General features: G+C 30.7%; 1 protein-coding gene across 1 annotated transcript; it reads left to right on the top strand.

Annotated features, from left to right (window-relative positions):
• The first annotated feature begins 5791 nt into the window (after window positions 1-5791).
• On the top strand, window positions 5792-17431 carry LOC106642622 (uncharacterized). Its single transcript, XM_023391193.2, has 17 exons — window positions 5792-6085; window positions 6182-6450; window positions 6522-6716; window positions 6905-7157; window positions 7231-7299; window positions 7374-7463; window positions 7760-7843; window positions 11774-11845; window positions 11917-12006; window positions 13012-13073; window positions 13766-13946; window positions 14028-14311; window positions 15725-15904; window positions 16001-16253; window positions 16351-16422; window positions 17133-17222; window positions 17315-17431. Exons 1-17 carry the CDS (start codon window positions 5792-5794, stop codon window positions 17429-17431), a joined length of 2655 nt encoding a protein of 884 aa, XP_023246961.2.
• The last annotated feature ends 351 nt before the right edge of the window (window positions 17432-17782 follow it).

Below are 17782 nucleotides of genomic sequence, written 5' to 3'. Positions count from 1 at the left end.
TGCATTATATAAATAAACAAAATACCTAGCGATGTTTGTTCAAATATTAAAAAAAAACTTCATTATCCCTAAAGTACAATGCAATATTTGTTAGTGCAAAAAAATTTATACCGCAAGAGGTTGTGGAAAAAAATATCCAGCGCAAAAATAATGAAACAAATTTTTTTCAAAGTGTTAAACAATGTATAAAATAATTGTGCCCAAGTCCGCGTACTAGACGAATATCAAAGAATATTTTTCACGACGAGTCGACGCCACGCATTCGTCGTATTACGACTGATTTTAATATTTTTGTAAACCCCAGCATACTTATACATACCTAAGTTTCAAGTGTCAACTTTTTTTCGTATTGTACGAAAGATATTTTTTGGATCATTTATTTGGAATAAATCACGTTTGATACGCAACTCGGCCATTTGTGAATTGATTGGAAACGAGTACCACAACCATCTCCAAAGTTTATTCCAATACTTACCTTGTGCACTCGCAACTCAACTTTTGGCCATCATCGTCGTCATTGCACCGCTGTAAGTATGAAACAAAACTCGATCTCGGTAATTAGGTTTTTGCGTAAAATAGTCTATTACGTACGAGTTTGTAAAGGCTTCGATTTACGAACCGAAAGGAGGTTCGTAAAGAAGCCTTTTTGAACGAGTTTTGAATACTATTTTTCCGTCTGAGAACCCAAAATCAAGCGACGAAGGTGCTATTTTGAGGTTAGAAGACGGAAAAACTCCATTTGGTCCGTCTTGTATAATTTTGAAAAATAATCGACACGTATTTTTTCTTTCTTCTTTAAATTGAAAACTTGATAAGATATAGCCCTTTGAAGATTCTCTATTTTCATATAATTATATTGTCCTTGTGTATGTGACGTCACAATGACATATGTGAAAAACAGTTATTTTGGTTTCTTACTGTAACTCGAGTAAAAATAAATACTTTTTCTTTAAACTTTCCGGAATACTTTTGGTATTATGTTGACAACGTTAAATTTCGAGCGAATTTCATGTAAAGGTTTCTACGTAATTTGAGGTTATGTGTATGTTTGATACTTTTTTCAAAAAGCTATGTTTTTGAAAGTTTTAAATCGTTTTTTACGTTTCTGGGCTCATTTTTTTCCTACTTAATTGTAGACATGCATGTGTCATGTATACTTTACAACGTCACATATATAATGGTGTTTTCTGTAACTTTTAAAATACCATATTTTCAGATACTATATTATATATTTTTCAATTTTTATTTTTAAGAATAAAGAAAAAATACGTGTCGATTGTTTTTTTAAATTATACAAGACGGACCAAATAGAATTTTTCATGCAAAAACCTAATTATTATTCACTTATCAAATAAACAATATGCGTCGTCGTACTTAATCCACGCGCGGGCGTCCGAGCGAAAAAGAGGCGCGGTGTACTACATGACTCGGACATATGTTGGCTCGAGCCTCGTAGAATCCCATTTCAAGCTAATTCCATCGCATATAGGGACGGGGCGTCCAGGAGCTCCTGGGGGAGCGCTCGAGCCTCTCTTTATCTCTTAAGTGAAAAAGAATGGGATTACCGGAAGGGCCAACTTCACGGATCGACGCTCGAGGATGACTCCCTTAATTCACCCCCCCCCCAACCACTCCCTCTCTTCATTCTGTCTCGCGCGCTGGTTGATCGATTTCAAGGGATATGTGGAGACCGATACAGCCTTTTTTGTTTCTGATGCTGCAGACGTCGTTTCGTTGAAACTTTAGTTTTGGACTGGAGGGGTTGACGAGCACGAGCTGGCTCGGTGTTGTTATTGTTTCATGTATTTATCAAAAGTACAATACATTTTTCCGAAACCAAATCATCGAGGATTATTTTTTCAATGCTTATTGATTCACTGTTTTTTTTTGCTTTTTTGTTTTTTTTTTGGTCACTTGTTTGCAGTAATTTTAATTTATAAGATTTTTAATTAGGGTCTGTTTTGTTTTTCAAGCACCATTGGATCGTATTATTTTTCATAAAAATTCTAATTATAATAATAATTTAAGCCAAACATTTTAACTTATTTGGGATATAGACTAATGGAATGAGCAATTTTACAAAACATCAGCAGCTAGAAATACGTACATAGTTAGACGGAAAAATAAAACTTAATTTTCCTGAATAAGCCTTTGAAAGAGGCATCACAAATTTTAACACGTATAGGTCGAAAAACAATGTACATCGTAAGTTTGGTGAAATTGAAGTTTATAAAGTTTTACAGTAAATAACCAAGTGTTACATTTCATTCATTACCACAAAATATTGTCAATATTAATTTTTTTAACTAAAATAAAAATTTCATTTAAAAACTCTTGTCACCAACATTTATCTGCTTCTAATTTTTTACAAAACACTGATTAAAAAAGGTATAGTGGAGAAATATCTATTTCTCAAGTTTTCTGTGGATTAAGTTGTCGACATTGAAAGCAATTAAAAACAAGATTTTTAAATTGCGCTAAATTTTTCTAATTAGTAAAATAATATAAAAAATAACATCAGTTTGCAAGACGTGAAAAAAATTTTTATTTTTACATAGTTTCAATATGTATACAAGCTGCTAAGCGATAGTTTATGTTACTTTGTTTTTATCTTTCGACAACGATTATTAATGTTCAATATTAAATCAGAAACATTTATTTTATTTAAAAAAAAAATCCCATAAAGCATTGAAAAATAGCTTATTTTTATTTTGCCTTCATGATGCGTGCCAAATTAATTTATTAATTTTCACATTTCTCAATAACTTTCCTCACAAAAAAATAATAAGTTATTTTTAATTATTATTATTATTATTATTATTATTATTATTACTATTATTATTATAATTATTATTATTATTACTATTATTATTTTTATTATTATTATTGAAACTATTAATTGATTTTAGCTGTTGAAAGATGCGTCATAGTTTCATTAAAAATATAGATATTAAAAGAAAAAAAAAAAGCTAAATTTAGATAGATAACTATAGATAAATCGTATGCATGATATACACATAAATTACTTAATAGTGTACTTCTTGGAATCATTTATCTATATTGAAATCTTTAAAAACATGAGTTATCATGATGAATTAGTAATAAAAAGTAGATTGATGGGCGTAAAACAGAAAATTTTATTTATGTAACAATTATTACATACTTATTATAAAGGCACTAAATAAAAACAAGACGTATTTTTAAAAAACATTTATTTAAATATTAAAAATTTTTTTTGTTAAATAGAAATATCATTACAAAATTTTTTTTACAGTTAAAGTCAAATTTTCTTAATTACGTCTTTACAATCAGTCGAAACAAACGTAATTCCACAACTCAGCTCTACAATAAATGGCATACAACAAATTCAACACAGTAATGATTGTTACATAATCTACTGACCGAAATCCAGTCAGAAAAGTTGTAAATAATTTTTCTACTGAGCTTGAATTAAAAAGAACCTCTCTAACTTTATGTAAAAGCATACCAAAGAATATAACTGCTAAAAATCAGTGAACAGAGATTGAGATACTCAATGGTAACTTTTCGCTTGAACTTTTGACTTTAGAGGAATTTTAGTGATTTTTCTTAGTAATTATGAATCCCATCCAATAATACCAATAATACTTGTTTGCTAACATCAAAACGATATTATAAAACAAAGACTGTAACTCATTAAAACTTTAACAAGACAAGGATTAGACTTGCCAATACAATTATTTTTTACAACCGAGACAATATATTTCTCCTTAATCTCGTAGTGCCTTGGTACTGCAAAGCCCTAAACTCCAGTAAAGTACACACGAGGCGTCCTAGGCAATGATATTGTATATACACATAGCCCGTTCAAACACATAAATCAAACCCGAATAAGCGTAAGCTCGTGTACAATGTGATCCTTGGAAATTAATTTGCAAGCCAAGAAAAAAGGAGCTCCGTGGGCTGCGCTCCGACGAGTCGATTCGATATTTCGGACTTTCGGAGCGCAGGCGCGCGAACGAATCCATACATCGCCGCCCATCGACTCTCAACTGGTTGTACAATGTATACGCACGAGAGAGAATCAACCCCTCGATGAGACGCTTCATTTACATGTTTCCTCGACCGAAGCGGGGGTTTCTCTCGACGATTGCCAACCGACCGCTGACTATAAGTACCGCCAACAATTTTTGGCAGCCTGAAAATGAACCGCGGCACGCGCCCGTGGGGATTTATTTTCGGCTCTCGATTGCTGTCTTCGTTGCGCTGATTGTGACAAATGCGTGGGAGTGTGTATAGGCAAGAGTTTGGGAAATACATTACTTAATGAGGGACGGGAAATTGAAGCATCCTAAATTTTTTACTTTTTGCACACTGGAATGTGAACGTGCCGTTGACCCCTCTCCGGTAAGGAAGCAACATAGTGTATATTTATGAGAAAAGTACGATGTTCTCTGCTGTTTTAAAATTTTTTTCATCCAATAACCCAATTTCAAGAAAAAGTCAAAGTATTTAAATATTTTATTTTGGATAATATAAAATCAACCGAAGTGTGTGGCACTTATCTGATAGGAAAATTTTTTTTTTTTTTTTTTTTTTCAGTAAAAAGAATGTATGTTTTTATTCTGGAAAAAAAGAAATTTGGTTTTTAAGTATTCAGAAATTTCAATGCATAAAGGAATTGTGCTCCAGACAATTACACGATTTAATCTGTTTCGTGCTTACAGGGCGAAATTAGTTACTTTTGTTCTGTCACGTGAAACAAAGGTACTGCTTTCTAAGATCTTATCTCTGTCACATATTTAAAAATGAACATGAGATATTTGAGACATCCTTTATTTTTACTCACTAGGTGTGTAATGTATTTATTTTTTCCTTTGAAGTAAAATTTTTCTTTAAATAAATTTTCATAACGATCATAATTGTTTTACGACTATTTCTTATTTTTTTTTTGGCCAACCACTGGAACCTCATTCAACTGAGATAAAGGTTTTTTAATGCATCAAGAAAAATATCAGAGACGAACAATTCGTCTCATCAGTACCGTATTAAAAAAATTTTTTGGCTTTATAATTTTTCAATTGTCTGCTTTAGTTAATTTGTGAAATATTTAAGTACCTTCTGAACAATTCGTCTCATCAGTTACGTATTAAAAAAATTTTTTGGCTTTATAATTTTTCAATTGTCTGTTTTAGTTTATTTGTGAAATATTTGAGTACCTTCTGTTTCAATTGGTTATGGCAAAAATTCTTATAATTGCACAGACACGATTTTTTTTACGTTTATCATTTCTTGATTATTAATTTTTATTTTTTTATTTAATTTTTACGTTATGTACATGTTAAAAGAAATAATTTTTATTTCCACAAATGGTAATTATTTGAAATAAAATAAAACGATTTTACGTAGTACATATGTTTCGTTGGAATATTCATTAAAAATTAACTGAATGACCGACAAAAAGCCTTCGCATCGATATACCAAACAAAAACAGTGTTAGTATACAATATACACGTTCGCAGGAACTATAATTAAAATATACACGCACAGGTGTGACCTTCGACTCTCACTCGTTAAACCCTTGACACTCAGGGTCTCGCACATCCTCTTTACAGTATGTAGAAACCCTCCGTCTCGATAACGTCTCGTACGAACATTTCAACGATACGATCACGCACCGCGTTCGTTCGATACTTTAACGCTTTACTTTATACCTTACGGAATGAGTTGCGATGAGCCGAACTCCCTAAGTAACGACAACGATTGATTTTTATAATTATTATATCGATTTTGTAGTCAAATCAACGGGAAAATGCCGAAACACGTGACAAGTATATTAAACGCTTTGCGTCCACTTTGCCTTTACAACGGCATTTTGGGACTAACGATCTTTGAGATGCCGATCGGAATACCGTGGCCCAAGCTGAGCATACTATACGCTGTTGTCAGGAGCATCATTTATGTTTACTTTTTTTGGCAATTCCGGAGGATGTCTCACATAAATTATTTTGCCATCGAAACGATGATAACAACAATTAGAATAATTCATTTGAGTAATATTTTCATTGCCGTCGTGTCCACTATATTGGGGTTTAAAAATTACAAAGTAAGTTGATTTATTTCGATTTTTTGTGCAAACGTAATTTTTAATTAATGATTCGTAAGTCAGTACTGTGGTGTATTTTTTATAATTTTTTAACAGAAAGTAAAAACTTTTGCGAAAAAAATTACTCTTGCTGACGAAACGCTGGAAATTTTTGGAATCGATCCAGAATACAAGGCGACATTCGACTTGTGCATGCAAGCCATTTTCATTTGGTGTTTTGGTAGTTGTGTTATATTAAGCAGTGACTTAGCCATCGCATATTATTACTTTGATGACTTTTATGATATGCTCGTAAGAGTTTTACTGTTTCAATTCCCCTTAATATTAAACCTCACTAATGAGCTGAATTTTTATTTAATTATTTAGTAAGTTTTATCACCCATGTTTTTTTTTATTGAATCAAACTTAAAATAAATTTAAAAATTTTGTGAATTAGTATTTTGGGTACAAGATTCGAAAGATTGAATTCAGTTGTTCAAAGTGCAACATCGTCAGCACTACAGCTGGACGACTTAAAAAATCACAATAAATATCAAAATACAATGAAAAAGTACATCAATAAAGTTACCGTGCAACCAGTTCATTACAACAAAAATCGAAATAATATCGAATTTGTACTACGAATCGTAAGGTAATCCATTTAGTTTTGTGTTATTAATTTTTTTAAGCAGTTTAAATGTTGAAAATGTGCAATTTTCTACGTTGTAAAATAAATACATTACACACTAAAAGTTTTCAATTTTTATAACCAGCAGAAAATAAGTATGTAAAGTTTGATGGATGAAAAATTATTTTTATTAATTCTTCATTATATTATAGACAACTTCATTTGGACTTGTGCGCGATGTCACGAGAAGTTAACGATACTTTCAGCAAACAACTGTCATTACAAATGGCAGCCACTTTTTTATTATTAACTGGGTTTGGCTATTGTACTTACGTCGTTTACATCGACGTGAACTATTCATTAGCTAAAAAAATACATCACTTCTATACACTTGGGATATGGATCGCCATGAGTATATTTAGGATTATGTGTGTCATTCGGGTAACGGTTAATGTTTCAGAAGAGGTAGTTTTAGCATATAATTGAAATTCGTTTTACCAAGCACTATTTTATTTATTTCTGATGCGATTTATTTCAGTCTCGAAAAACAAGTCAATTAGCTCATGAAATTCAAGTTTCGAGATGGCAGAAAAAAATTACGGACGAGGTTTTCAATAGACTTAAATTTGTATATAAAATGAATAATATTTTTTCTTAAATATAATTGACGTCATTCCTCAGATTCATCAAATTTCACTGCAAATAATGCAACACCCTTTGTATTTCACCGCATCGGGTTTGATAGTTCTGGATTTTGGTTTTGTGAGAGGGGTAAATTATTTAAATTTAGTTGGCATGTCCAAAAATAGTTCAATATTTTTTTATTAATTTAAACTTTCCATCTACTGTATCATACTGTCTCATTCCTTAACCTGCTGATATATTTTTTATATTTACTTTCAGTTACTTATCCTGTAAATTTAGTGACCTTTACTTAATATTTAACATTTTTTCGCTCAATCATTCTAGTTTTTATTTAGTTTTCATATTTTTCGTACGTTCCACTAACATCTTCTTAAAATTTATAGTTTGTATTTGTAATTTTTAATTGATATATTTTTTAAAAGTTTGTAGGCTCCGTTACAACGTACTTGATGATATTGATACAAAATGAACCAGACATGATAAAAGCGGCTAATGCGCTTGTTGAGGTTTCATCGGATAACGAAACAAGCAGCAAATCATAGAAACAATCCAGGGCTTACAGTTCAAAAACTTAGAACTATTTCTAAATTGTAATAAATGTCATTGTAACTAAAGAAAATAATAAAAAATCCTAAATAGTTTGTAGCTTTATTTCTCAACCCATGATAATTATCTAAAATGCAGAGTTTAAAAGAAAAGTAAATTTACATATTAGGAACATCGATTATAATGTATCATACATCATATTTGTTGAGTTGAAGAATAGATTTTCAATATATTGGCCACTAATGTATTATACTCGTGAATGCAGTGCAGCCTTTGATGTTTACGTCACTATATAACATATTAGTAAAAAAACAATTACTTGAAACGTATATTGACCATTCTGTACTAACTCTGCATGTGTATAATACAATTTTTTAAATATCATTTATATTTTAATGAGTAAAAATTTTATTGGAATTATTTTTTATTTCTAAAAAAATGAAACAAAATTCCATTATTAATTTAACAAAGTTTTCAAACAATTTTATTGTACATTTACTTGTACGAAAGGAATATTTTTCCGTACTTTGTTTTTAGGAAGAAGCTTAAATTTTTTTAAGCTCATATTTAAGTCTCAAGCCACTAAAATGAATGGAAAAAATCACGGAATTTCTTATGTAAGAGTACCTATAGTTTTTTCAATAAGACTTGGCCACATTTTAATTTCAATCTTTTCTAAATATTGCAAAAGAAGAATCATATAAAACTATATTCAGTATACAATTCTCTAAAACTGTGTTGAATATTAATTTATTTCTACCAATGATTACTTACTATTCTTATTTGTAAAACCTTCCGATGCAATAAAAATGACGTAAAGTAATATTTTTAGTACTTCACTCACAACAACAATAGCAATACTACACTCTCCTGAAAATTCCCAAAATTTAAAAATTCAATATCGGTGTCAATAAATGTTATTAAAAATTTTTATTAGATTACTTATTACTTTTATTATCTGGTAGAAAATTAACTTAATGCGAATAAATAGTATGTGAATAACAGTATGTAAATATTTTAATTTTGAAATAGTTTTCAAAACTGTGAACATCTGAAGACTGTGATGATCGAAAAAATGTAAAAGTCCTGATAAGAATATTTTGGTTAGTCTGTAACATTTTCTTCTGTACAGCTGAAGTTATTTATTGTTTACTTCAGGATATCTGTGATAAAACACCCAAAAGTTTTTTGAAAACCTTTTTTTTAAGTTGTATGGATGAAGAGAATGTTTCGTCATAATTTTTCTAACATTTTTTCTTTCTTTATTCTAATCAACAGTACTGAGAGTAAAATATTAAAAAAAATAGCGATTATTCGTTCTTGCTATTCAAAAGTGATGAATGTAAGTAAAATATTTTTCAATGCATTAAACATTCATCATAAAGTTTTGTTTTCATTAAATATGTATACTGGCTAAAATCTATTTTTCAAATCAGAAATTGTACTCTTAATAAAAATGAAAAAGTTGTTTGATGAAATCTATTAAACAATTGGAAAACCCAATATTCTAAATAATGAATGAATTATATATACATATAATGTTTAGAATCGGTATAATCGAGTAATTGGCCAACCACAACGACTACCAAGTTTTATTCACTGCACAGTTATTACTCTCACAAGTATAAAATCATCGTATCATATTAGGTACATCATGGTTTGATAAAAAAAACCATCCATTGCTGTTTTTAAATCGATCCTATGCCACTTTCATCGTACGCCCCGTGAAATCTCGTTTAGTGGAAATATTTAATATCTCGTACAATCGATGAGATTTTTTACACACACAAATACGTTGTGACAGACAGACACGCCAGCTATATATGGCGTCACGACCGTAATATGTAGTTTTTTTTTTTTTTTTTTTTTTTTCATAGCATGCTTCATTACACATTTACGCGATGTGCTCGTGTCGTTAAAAACTAATTATATTGACTCGTATCTCTCACGCGAGCTGCAAATTACAATGAAATAGACTCGAACACATTCATAACTATATCGACCATTTGCAAGTTTCGTTTGCGATGCTTGTGCATTATATTGAAAATATCCACAATCATTGAAACAAGCGCATTCGGGCGTTTATATAATTATCACACGTGATTTATTGCCTCGTCAAGTGTGCGTGTATGTGCGTGTGAATCGCGAATAATTGAAAATAATATACCGATAAGCAGCGAAAAATGACGGAATCCGAGAAATTTTCAAGACTATCGTATTCTATATACATAGTAAACTGGCTGTTTGGAGTCGGAGTGATCGAGTACCCGATCGGCAATCCACATCCGGTTTTTAGTTTCGTTTACTCTTCAATTCAGCTGGGAGCTTTTGCGACAGTCGCTCTGATCACCTATCCGATTTTCGTTAAATTGTTTGCAATACATGACAATGACCTACGAGGAGTTGTATATTTCTGGCTGAGAAGTGTACTCGCAATTTTAACGATGATCTTGGGATGGGGTAACAGTAAAGTAAGTTTTTTTTTCTCATCTCTTTATTGTAGTTTGCTAATAAGAATATAATATAATGCTTACATTGGATTGAACTTTCAGTCTTTGTACAGTAAAATTTTTTACTAATATTAAATCAATATATTTTCGCTATTTGCATAATTGGGATTTTGCATGAAAAATTATATTTGGTCTGTTTTGTAGATTGTAAAAAAATATTGGACACGTATTTTTTTTTTTTTTCATATAAGCATGAATTGACAAAGATACAGCAAGTCGAAGTTCACAATTTTTGTGTCCCTATGACGTATTTTACCCCCACTCTTGAATTTTAACGTGCTCCATCTCTGTCAATTCATGTTTATATTAAAAAAAAAAAAATACGTGTCCAATATTTTTTTACAATCTATAAAATGGAACAAACACTTAGAATTTTTCATGCAAGATCCCAATTTTAACTTTAAGGGAAGGGGTTTTTGGAGTGTAGAGCAGTTTTTGCAATGTCAGTGTATTATTGTATACTTTTAGGGCATAAAGAGGTGTTTCTCTAAATTGGAACTGGCAGACAATCTGATGGAAAGTATTGGCATACCAAAAGCTTACACCAAAGTAACGAAGGTTCAAGCAATAAAAGTCTGTTTTGGTTTTTTATGTACCATAGGAATGCTTGGAATTATTTACATAACTTGCTTGCCAAAAAATTTGCCCATGAAAATGAAAATACTAACTTTTGTATCGCTAGTATATCCGATGACTCTAATATTTATTACGGATTCTACATTTTCGAGTCTTGTAGGGTGAGTATATTATTATTATTATTTTTTATTGTATCATGTCATTTGCAAAGTGAGTATTGAAAAATCTTATTAATTTTTGACATATATCAGCTACGTACATTACAAATTCCGAAAATTGAACGAAAAACTTGAAACCTCTTTGACGGGAACAATCGATTGTCCTCTGCATAAAAAAATCAGATTAGGATTTGAATCGCAGGAAACTGTAACAAAAAACTATTACCACCTAATAAGAACAGCCAAGTAACAATTTATTGTAATATACATACATTTTTTTATCCGTGAAAAATAATTTATCCATCAAAATTATTCTTATATGCAGATATGCTCATTTAAAACTTATGGAAGGATGCCACGAGGCAAACGCCACCTACAGCCTACAATTACTTATATCCATTGGAGCGATATTTATAATACTGACGGGAATGATTTACAACACCTACGTCGTTTTAACTAATAAATATCCGCACCAAGAGGTTGAAAAGTCAATTGTAGTTACGTTTCTCTTGATGACTTTATACTCGTTAAAGTTGTATTTCGTTTCATGGATCTGTAGCTCATGTGCCGAGTCGGTTAGAATTTTGATTTTACTTTTGTTTTCCGTAGTCCATATTAATGTCCTTGAGGCGATTTTTGTTTGTAGTCGGGCAAGACTGGAGATGTCATCAATAAGCTGTACGACGAAGAATTTCTCCCGGAAGAAGCTCGAGCTGAGGTTTCTGTACATTTACTTGTGTTGACTCACTGTTTCGTTGTAACTATTTCTCAAAAATAATTTTCTTGCAGATTCGGAGTTTTAATCTGCAATTGATACAAAAACCATTGAAATTCACAGCGCACGGTTTTATAGATATCGATTGTGCATTGAGATTCAAGGTAAGTGGATTTTGAAAAGATATGTTCAAAGGTTGAGATGATTCGCTTATTTTTCATGAGCCTTTTCATGCCGATTGGAATTGAACCGTGTTCACAAAGATACTTCAAGTGATTAAATATTATACGTAGGGGTGTCGGTGATACAGGATTGATATCTCAGAACCGAAAATAAATTTATTTTTCATTTATGTATAATTTAATTCATTTATACGTTCCATTTTTTGCGTAGAAAAATTTATGTTGCTCGAACAAATAAAATCATTATTTAAATTCTGCAATAAGAGAGAAGATCCAATACGAGGACCATTTTTAAAAGGAAAGCATGTATAGTTTACTATGATAATATAGTTAAAAAAAAAGCTTATAACTTGCAAATAATTTTATTATCAGCTTAGAGATAATACCAAGTATACATACTTTCCACTTGCAGCCACATGTACTTTTTAGGCTTCAATGTTGTTACGATTCTTTATACTCTATAAAGGCGTTTTCGAAGATTACTGTTCGTCACGAGGATTTTTCGTTCCCGAATCGCAAAGAATTTTTTATTAGTTATATTAATTTGGGTACTCTGTCATTTCACAACTTATCAGATAAGCAGGGATCTCCAATGTTGTATATTATTATACAAAAAAATAGTTTGGTGACTCCGGCTTTTGTCAGTTCACATTTACGATGACAAACTATTTTTTACTTTTTGGTTCATACATAAGATCTAATATTTGTACTTTTTTATTATATATAAGTATATTATGTGCTTTATTTATTACACCCATATGTCTATTGTGTTTACAGGAAATTTCACCCCTGGATTTTTCTAAATAAACAAATAAATAAACGATACATTTCGATAATATCCTACTCAATTTTAAAAATAAGCTACTGCCTTTTTCACCGTAACCTTGTATGAATATAAAATCAACATCTCAACCTTTATTGTTAAATTTGTCAGTAACTTAAAATTGCCAGATATACATGTTTTTAATAAAAATAAATTGATTTCAGCTGTTTGGAACAATAATAACTTATTTGCTGATTATTATTCAGCTTGGAAAAAACCCCAATTAGTAATGTAAAAATTTTCTCTTAATAAAAAAAGCAAAATCATTTGAAAAACTTGGTGACTACAATCATGGAAGTATTATTTAATCGCACTAAAATATTTACCTTGTAATAAAAAAAAATGCATCCAAATACATGCACTCGTCATCAGTGTTAATGACAGTGCTTTGATAAATTATGCTTATAATATCATGTGCCCGCATACCAGTATCATTCAAAAATATCTAAGATCGATATCTCACGCAACTTTTTTCGCCGGGGAAGCTCGTAAACTTTCTCGGGAAAATAATCTACATGAAAGCTTTTCTAATACGAACGTGTTATTATTCTGGCGGCTACGATTACAATTATTAAGTTAAGGGAAGGGAGGAGCAGAGAAACGACGCCAAGCGTAGTGTAAGAATTGTATTTGCACGAGTTTATTGCTTTTATTTTTCCTAAAGAGAACACTAGTGACTCACCCCAATTAAAAAAAAAAAAAAAAAAGAAAATCCAAATTTCGGTAAATAAAATATTCGTGCCAAAAAAATTACTTGTAAAAGTTTCCAAAAAAAAACAACCAAAACTCGAAAATTACAATGTCGATCACAACGCGCGACGCACCAACGTCGTCCGTCGTGCCGATTTTTATGTTCAACTGGATCTTTGGCATAGGCGTGATCGAGTACCCACTCGGGAAACCGCGTCCGGTCATAAGCTTCGTTTACACGTCGATGTTACTTGCCACGTATTGCGTCCTCGCTGGACTCACTTACTCGGAATCCAACGGGTTCTCCCTCTACGACGCGCCCAGGATAATTCTGCCGATCAGAATATTCTTCTTCGCGCACATCCTGCTCACCATCGTCACGCTTACTTTGGGCTGGTTCCGCAGTCAGGTATACATGTTTACGTGTACTCCTTGTAACACTATGAAATATTTAACTATAACAAATTTTTGATGTATGAATACTTTGAAGTCGCTGCACAAGTGCCTGATGAAAGCTGCACTGATCGATGACATGATGAACCAGATCGGCATTAAAAACGTCCGCGGCCAGATATTCAAGCGCCAGATCGGAAGTATAGTGGCCAACTCGGCGTTCACGTTTTTAATAATGGGCTTCAACGCGGCGTTTATCGAGCTTAACGATGTGCCGCTGCACCATAGGCTTTTGATGACCATCACGATGTCTTACCCCGTGTTCATCATGTTCATCGCTGACCTGACGTTTATGAACATTGTCAAGAACGTATCGCTTCCTTGATTAGTATACCTATTTTGTTTTGAATTTCATGCACGTGAACGACTTTTCGAGGAATCATCTTACATGGGTTATTTAAAGTGAATTTGTGCTCGGTTTTTAAGCTGATCCGCTTGAAATGACCAGACTTGGAAACCATTATTTTATAGATTTTTACCAAGTTTTATTAAATAACTGTGATACGTTTTCTAGGGGTTACTTACCAAATTTTCAATGTATTGTGTCAACAGAAAGGAATTTTATCAATCGTAACGTTCAATTTAACTTTATCAAAAAACAATATAATTTTGTTAAGAATTCAGATTATTAAATAAAAATTATCTATTTAAGGCAATTATATAATTGATGCAAAATAAATATTTTTTAATGATTACCTTGTTTAAATTCCAAAAAATAAGTGAAGGGGTTAGTTAATGAGATAGTCTAAAATAATAAAAGTGCTCATGAAATTTGGTTTGAAAATTACGAATAATTTTGCTAACAATCCTAAGGTCATTGAAAGAGTAAAGCAGGGACAACTACTATTCCGTAAGTCGAGAAAATACCAGTCTCCACAATGAACTTTGACTTTCATTAAAGTAAGCGTCATTACTTTGGTACGCAATTAAAATGTATTATATTTTAGTCACATACTCATCAAGTAATCACGTTCACTGCAATTAAATATCATTATAGTCATTATAGTTATATGATGACTGATATTTTTTCAACGTCTGCATTCGCAAGTTGATACTCCCCCTTAAAATGTGTATAATTAAACAGACATTTTCGAAGAGTTTTCTTAGTAAAAAAACTATTAACATGTAATTTATTCTTCTAGTAAAAACAAAAAATTGGATCATGTATAATTTCTGTACATGAAAAAGTAAAGATTGCTTATTAATATTGTTGCTTTTCAAAGAATGATTATTATAATAAAATTTTACTGCTATAAAATCACACGAGATTTCATAGAGTACCTAAATATTTCATGAAAATTAACATCAAATTTCACATTGAATTATGTTTTTGATTTTTTTCAACTATTGAACTATAATAGCGTTATTGTGGGACAGTTTGGTATTACCCGAATAATATTCTTTCAAGACTTTCCTACGAGATTACATATTATTAGCATGTTTCTATTTGTATGTATGACACAATTTTACCTCTTGATAAAAACACATGTCACATGTCTGTCACATCGACATTTTAAGGGTGATAAAGACTTGTCTCTCTGACACCTAAAATTTCAAGTAAAATAAAACTATTAAGAAAGGATTGTAAAAATTATTGTTTTAATTTAATTTTGAATCACGATGATTGTTTGAAATCGTTCATGTACGTGTATTATACATATACGAGAATACGCAAAAATGGTACAATGCCTTAAATTAAATTTTTAGTAAAAATTTTTCTATTTTGCACTGCAGTTGTGCGCGTTATAGACTTCAAATGGTCAACGAAGTTCTAAAAAACATGATTACAACGACGATGGAATTTCCTCAGCATAAGCGTCTTTTGAGCCTTCCAACTAAGGAATCGAAAAATCTAGATGTTTACATGGTTGACGGAATGCCCAAAAATCACGCCATCGTCTTAAAAATATCCAAGTATCTTTAATTTTTCTCGTTATTTTTCGAACATAAATATAAATTTTCTATCAATAAATAAATTTTTCGTCACTATAATTGTCCATCAATTGACAGGCGGATTCACTTACTGGTGGTCAAAATTTGTCGTGACGCGGACAGTATGTACGGCGTACAAATGTTGTTGTCGATCGTGGCGGCTTTTGCAGTAATCACGGGTGACCTATACATTATGTACGCTACGTTGGTCGATAAGTACGCATCGCGCATAGAAATTTTGGAAACGTCTTCAGTCGTTTCCATTTGGGTTAGCTATTATATAATAAAAATTCTCTTTATCAGCAATAGTTGTAATTATTGTTCAAAAGAGGTTTGTATTTAAAATAAAATTTCTTTTTTATTTTAATATATTGTCATGCACAGGCTATTTATAATTTTCATGATTTAATTTCATACGTCGTCGGCAGTCGATTAGAACTGGAGATGTTATTAACGAATTGTACGATGATCCGACAATTAACAGTGACATTCAAAGTGAGGTACTGGTCTTTGTGTATTAAATACACATTAAGATAAATGTGTCCTGTAATTTAAGGGCTGTTAAAGAGTTGAATTTCTTGGTCAAATAAAATTTAATTATTGTAATTTTAATGCCAGTCATATTAGCATTTATTCAAATAAAACGCGGATTAAAGAAAAGTAAAATTTTTTTATCAGTGTATCATTTTTACGAGAATATGACACTTATGTAGAGAATATGATACCTGATTTTAATAAACTAAGGCTAGTTTTTTTCTCCTAGTAAATAGCTATAAATTCATTAGTCTTTGTTTGTAATAAATTACATAAAATAATTTCGTATAGTGCATTTGTTATAATATAATTTTATTTTGATTCTTATAAAAATTAAAATTTTTCAAAATGTAAATACATATATTTAATTAATTAATCGAAGTTGGTAAATTTATTACTATGAATTAGGGAAATAATAGCGTTGGTTAATTTCCATCGAATTACTTATTAATGAAAATTTTTCATTTTACACAAAGTATTTTGTTACATGACATGTGCTGGTGAATAAAATTAGAAAATATTTTTTTTCAAATCAACAATTAACCCCGTAACATATATAAAAAGCACATCAATTATATTTTATTTACCCAATAGATAGAATTTTTTAGACCCCGTTATATACTGAGATACAACCACCATGTGTTAGTCAAATGTACAAAAATAAATTATTTTGTAGATTCGAGACTTTAACATCCAGCTTATACAAAACCCCCTGAAATTTTCAGCTCTTGGATTCATCGATCTTGATTTCTCTTTGATTCAAGGGGTAAAAAACTTTTATTTATATGATTCAATTTTTTTCTGAAATTTTATCTTCAAATTAGTATTTAATGCTTACGGAAAATGTTTTTGTTTCAGATGACTGCCTCCATCACGACTTATTTGATGATTCTGATTCAACTCGGAAAACTTACCCCTTCAACAGTTTCCTTTTATAACAATACAAGAAAGAGTCGAGTGAATGAAAAATTTTAGAGTCGTATTTTTTTTCTTGCGCTTATTTTATTATTAACAATATTAAATGTACGAAATTCCAATACTTTTAACCACATAACTAACGTAGCCATTCTCAGTTTAAAATTTTTCTTATCTTAATTTTAAACTTTATAATAATGTTGTTATTTAATTATGTTGATATATATATATATATATATATATGTAGTTCGTGCTTCGTCTGGTTTAATTATTTTGTTATTTGATTTAATTTGCATTGACGATTATATGTACATTTCGTTATTCAATTTTAATATACCATCAAAAAAATAACTTTCCTGCATTTTCTATCACGTAAAAAGTAAGAAAAATTGATTTTTTTATCTATTGCTC

This window comes from Copidosoma floridanum, unplaced genomic scaffold (assembly GCF_036245765.1).
Source record: "Copidosoma floridanum isolate Cflo_tuat_1 unplaced genomic scaffold, Cflo_Japanese_pri ptg000032l, whole genome shotgun sequence".
NCBI classification, from domain to species: domain Eukaryota; kingdom Metazoa; phylum Arthropoda; class Insecta; order Hymenoptera; family Encyrtidae; genus Copidosoma; species Copidosoma floridanum.
The sequence above is the reverse complement of the archived record's forward strand: the minus strand, read 5'-3'. Positions and strand labels throughout refer to the sequence as shown.

Excerpts from the sequence above, each read along its gene's own strand:
- LOC106642622 (XM_023391193.2), top strand. The coding sequence starts at position 5,792 with ATGCCGAAACACGTGACAAGTATATTAAACGCTTTGCGTCCACTTTGC. Across the intron at positions 7,158-7,230 it reads CGGTTAATGTTTCAGAAGAG|TCTCGAAAAACAAGTCAATT; the intron begins GTAGTTTTAGCA and ends GATTTATTTCAG. Across the intron at positions 17,223-17,314 it reads ATTTCTCTTTGATTCAAGGG|ATGACTGCCTCCATCACGAC; the intron begins GTAAAAAACTTT and ends TTTTTGTTTCAG.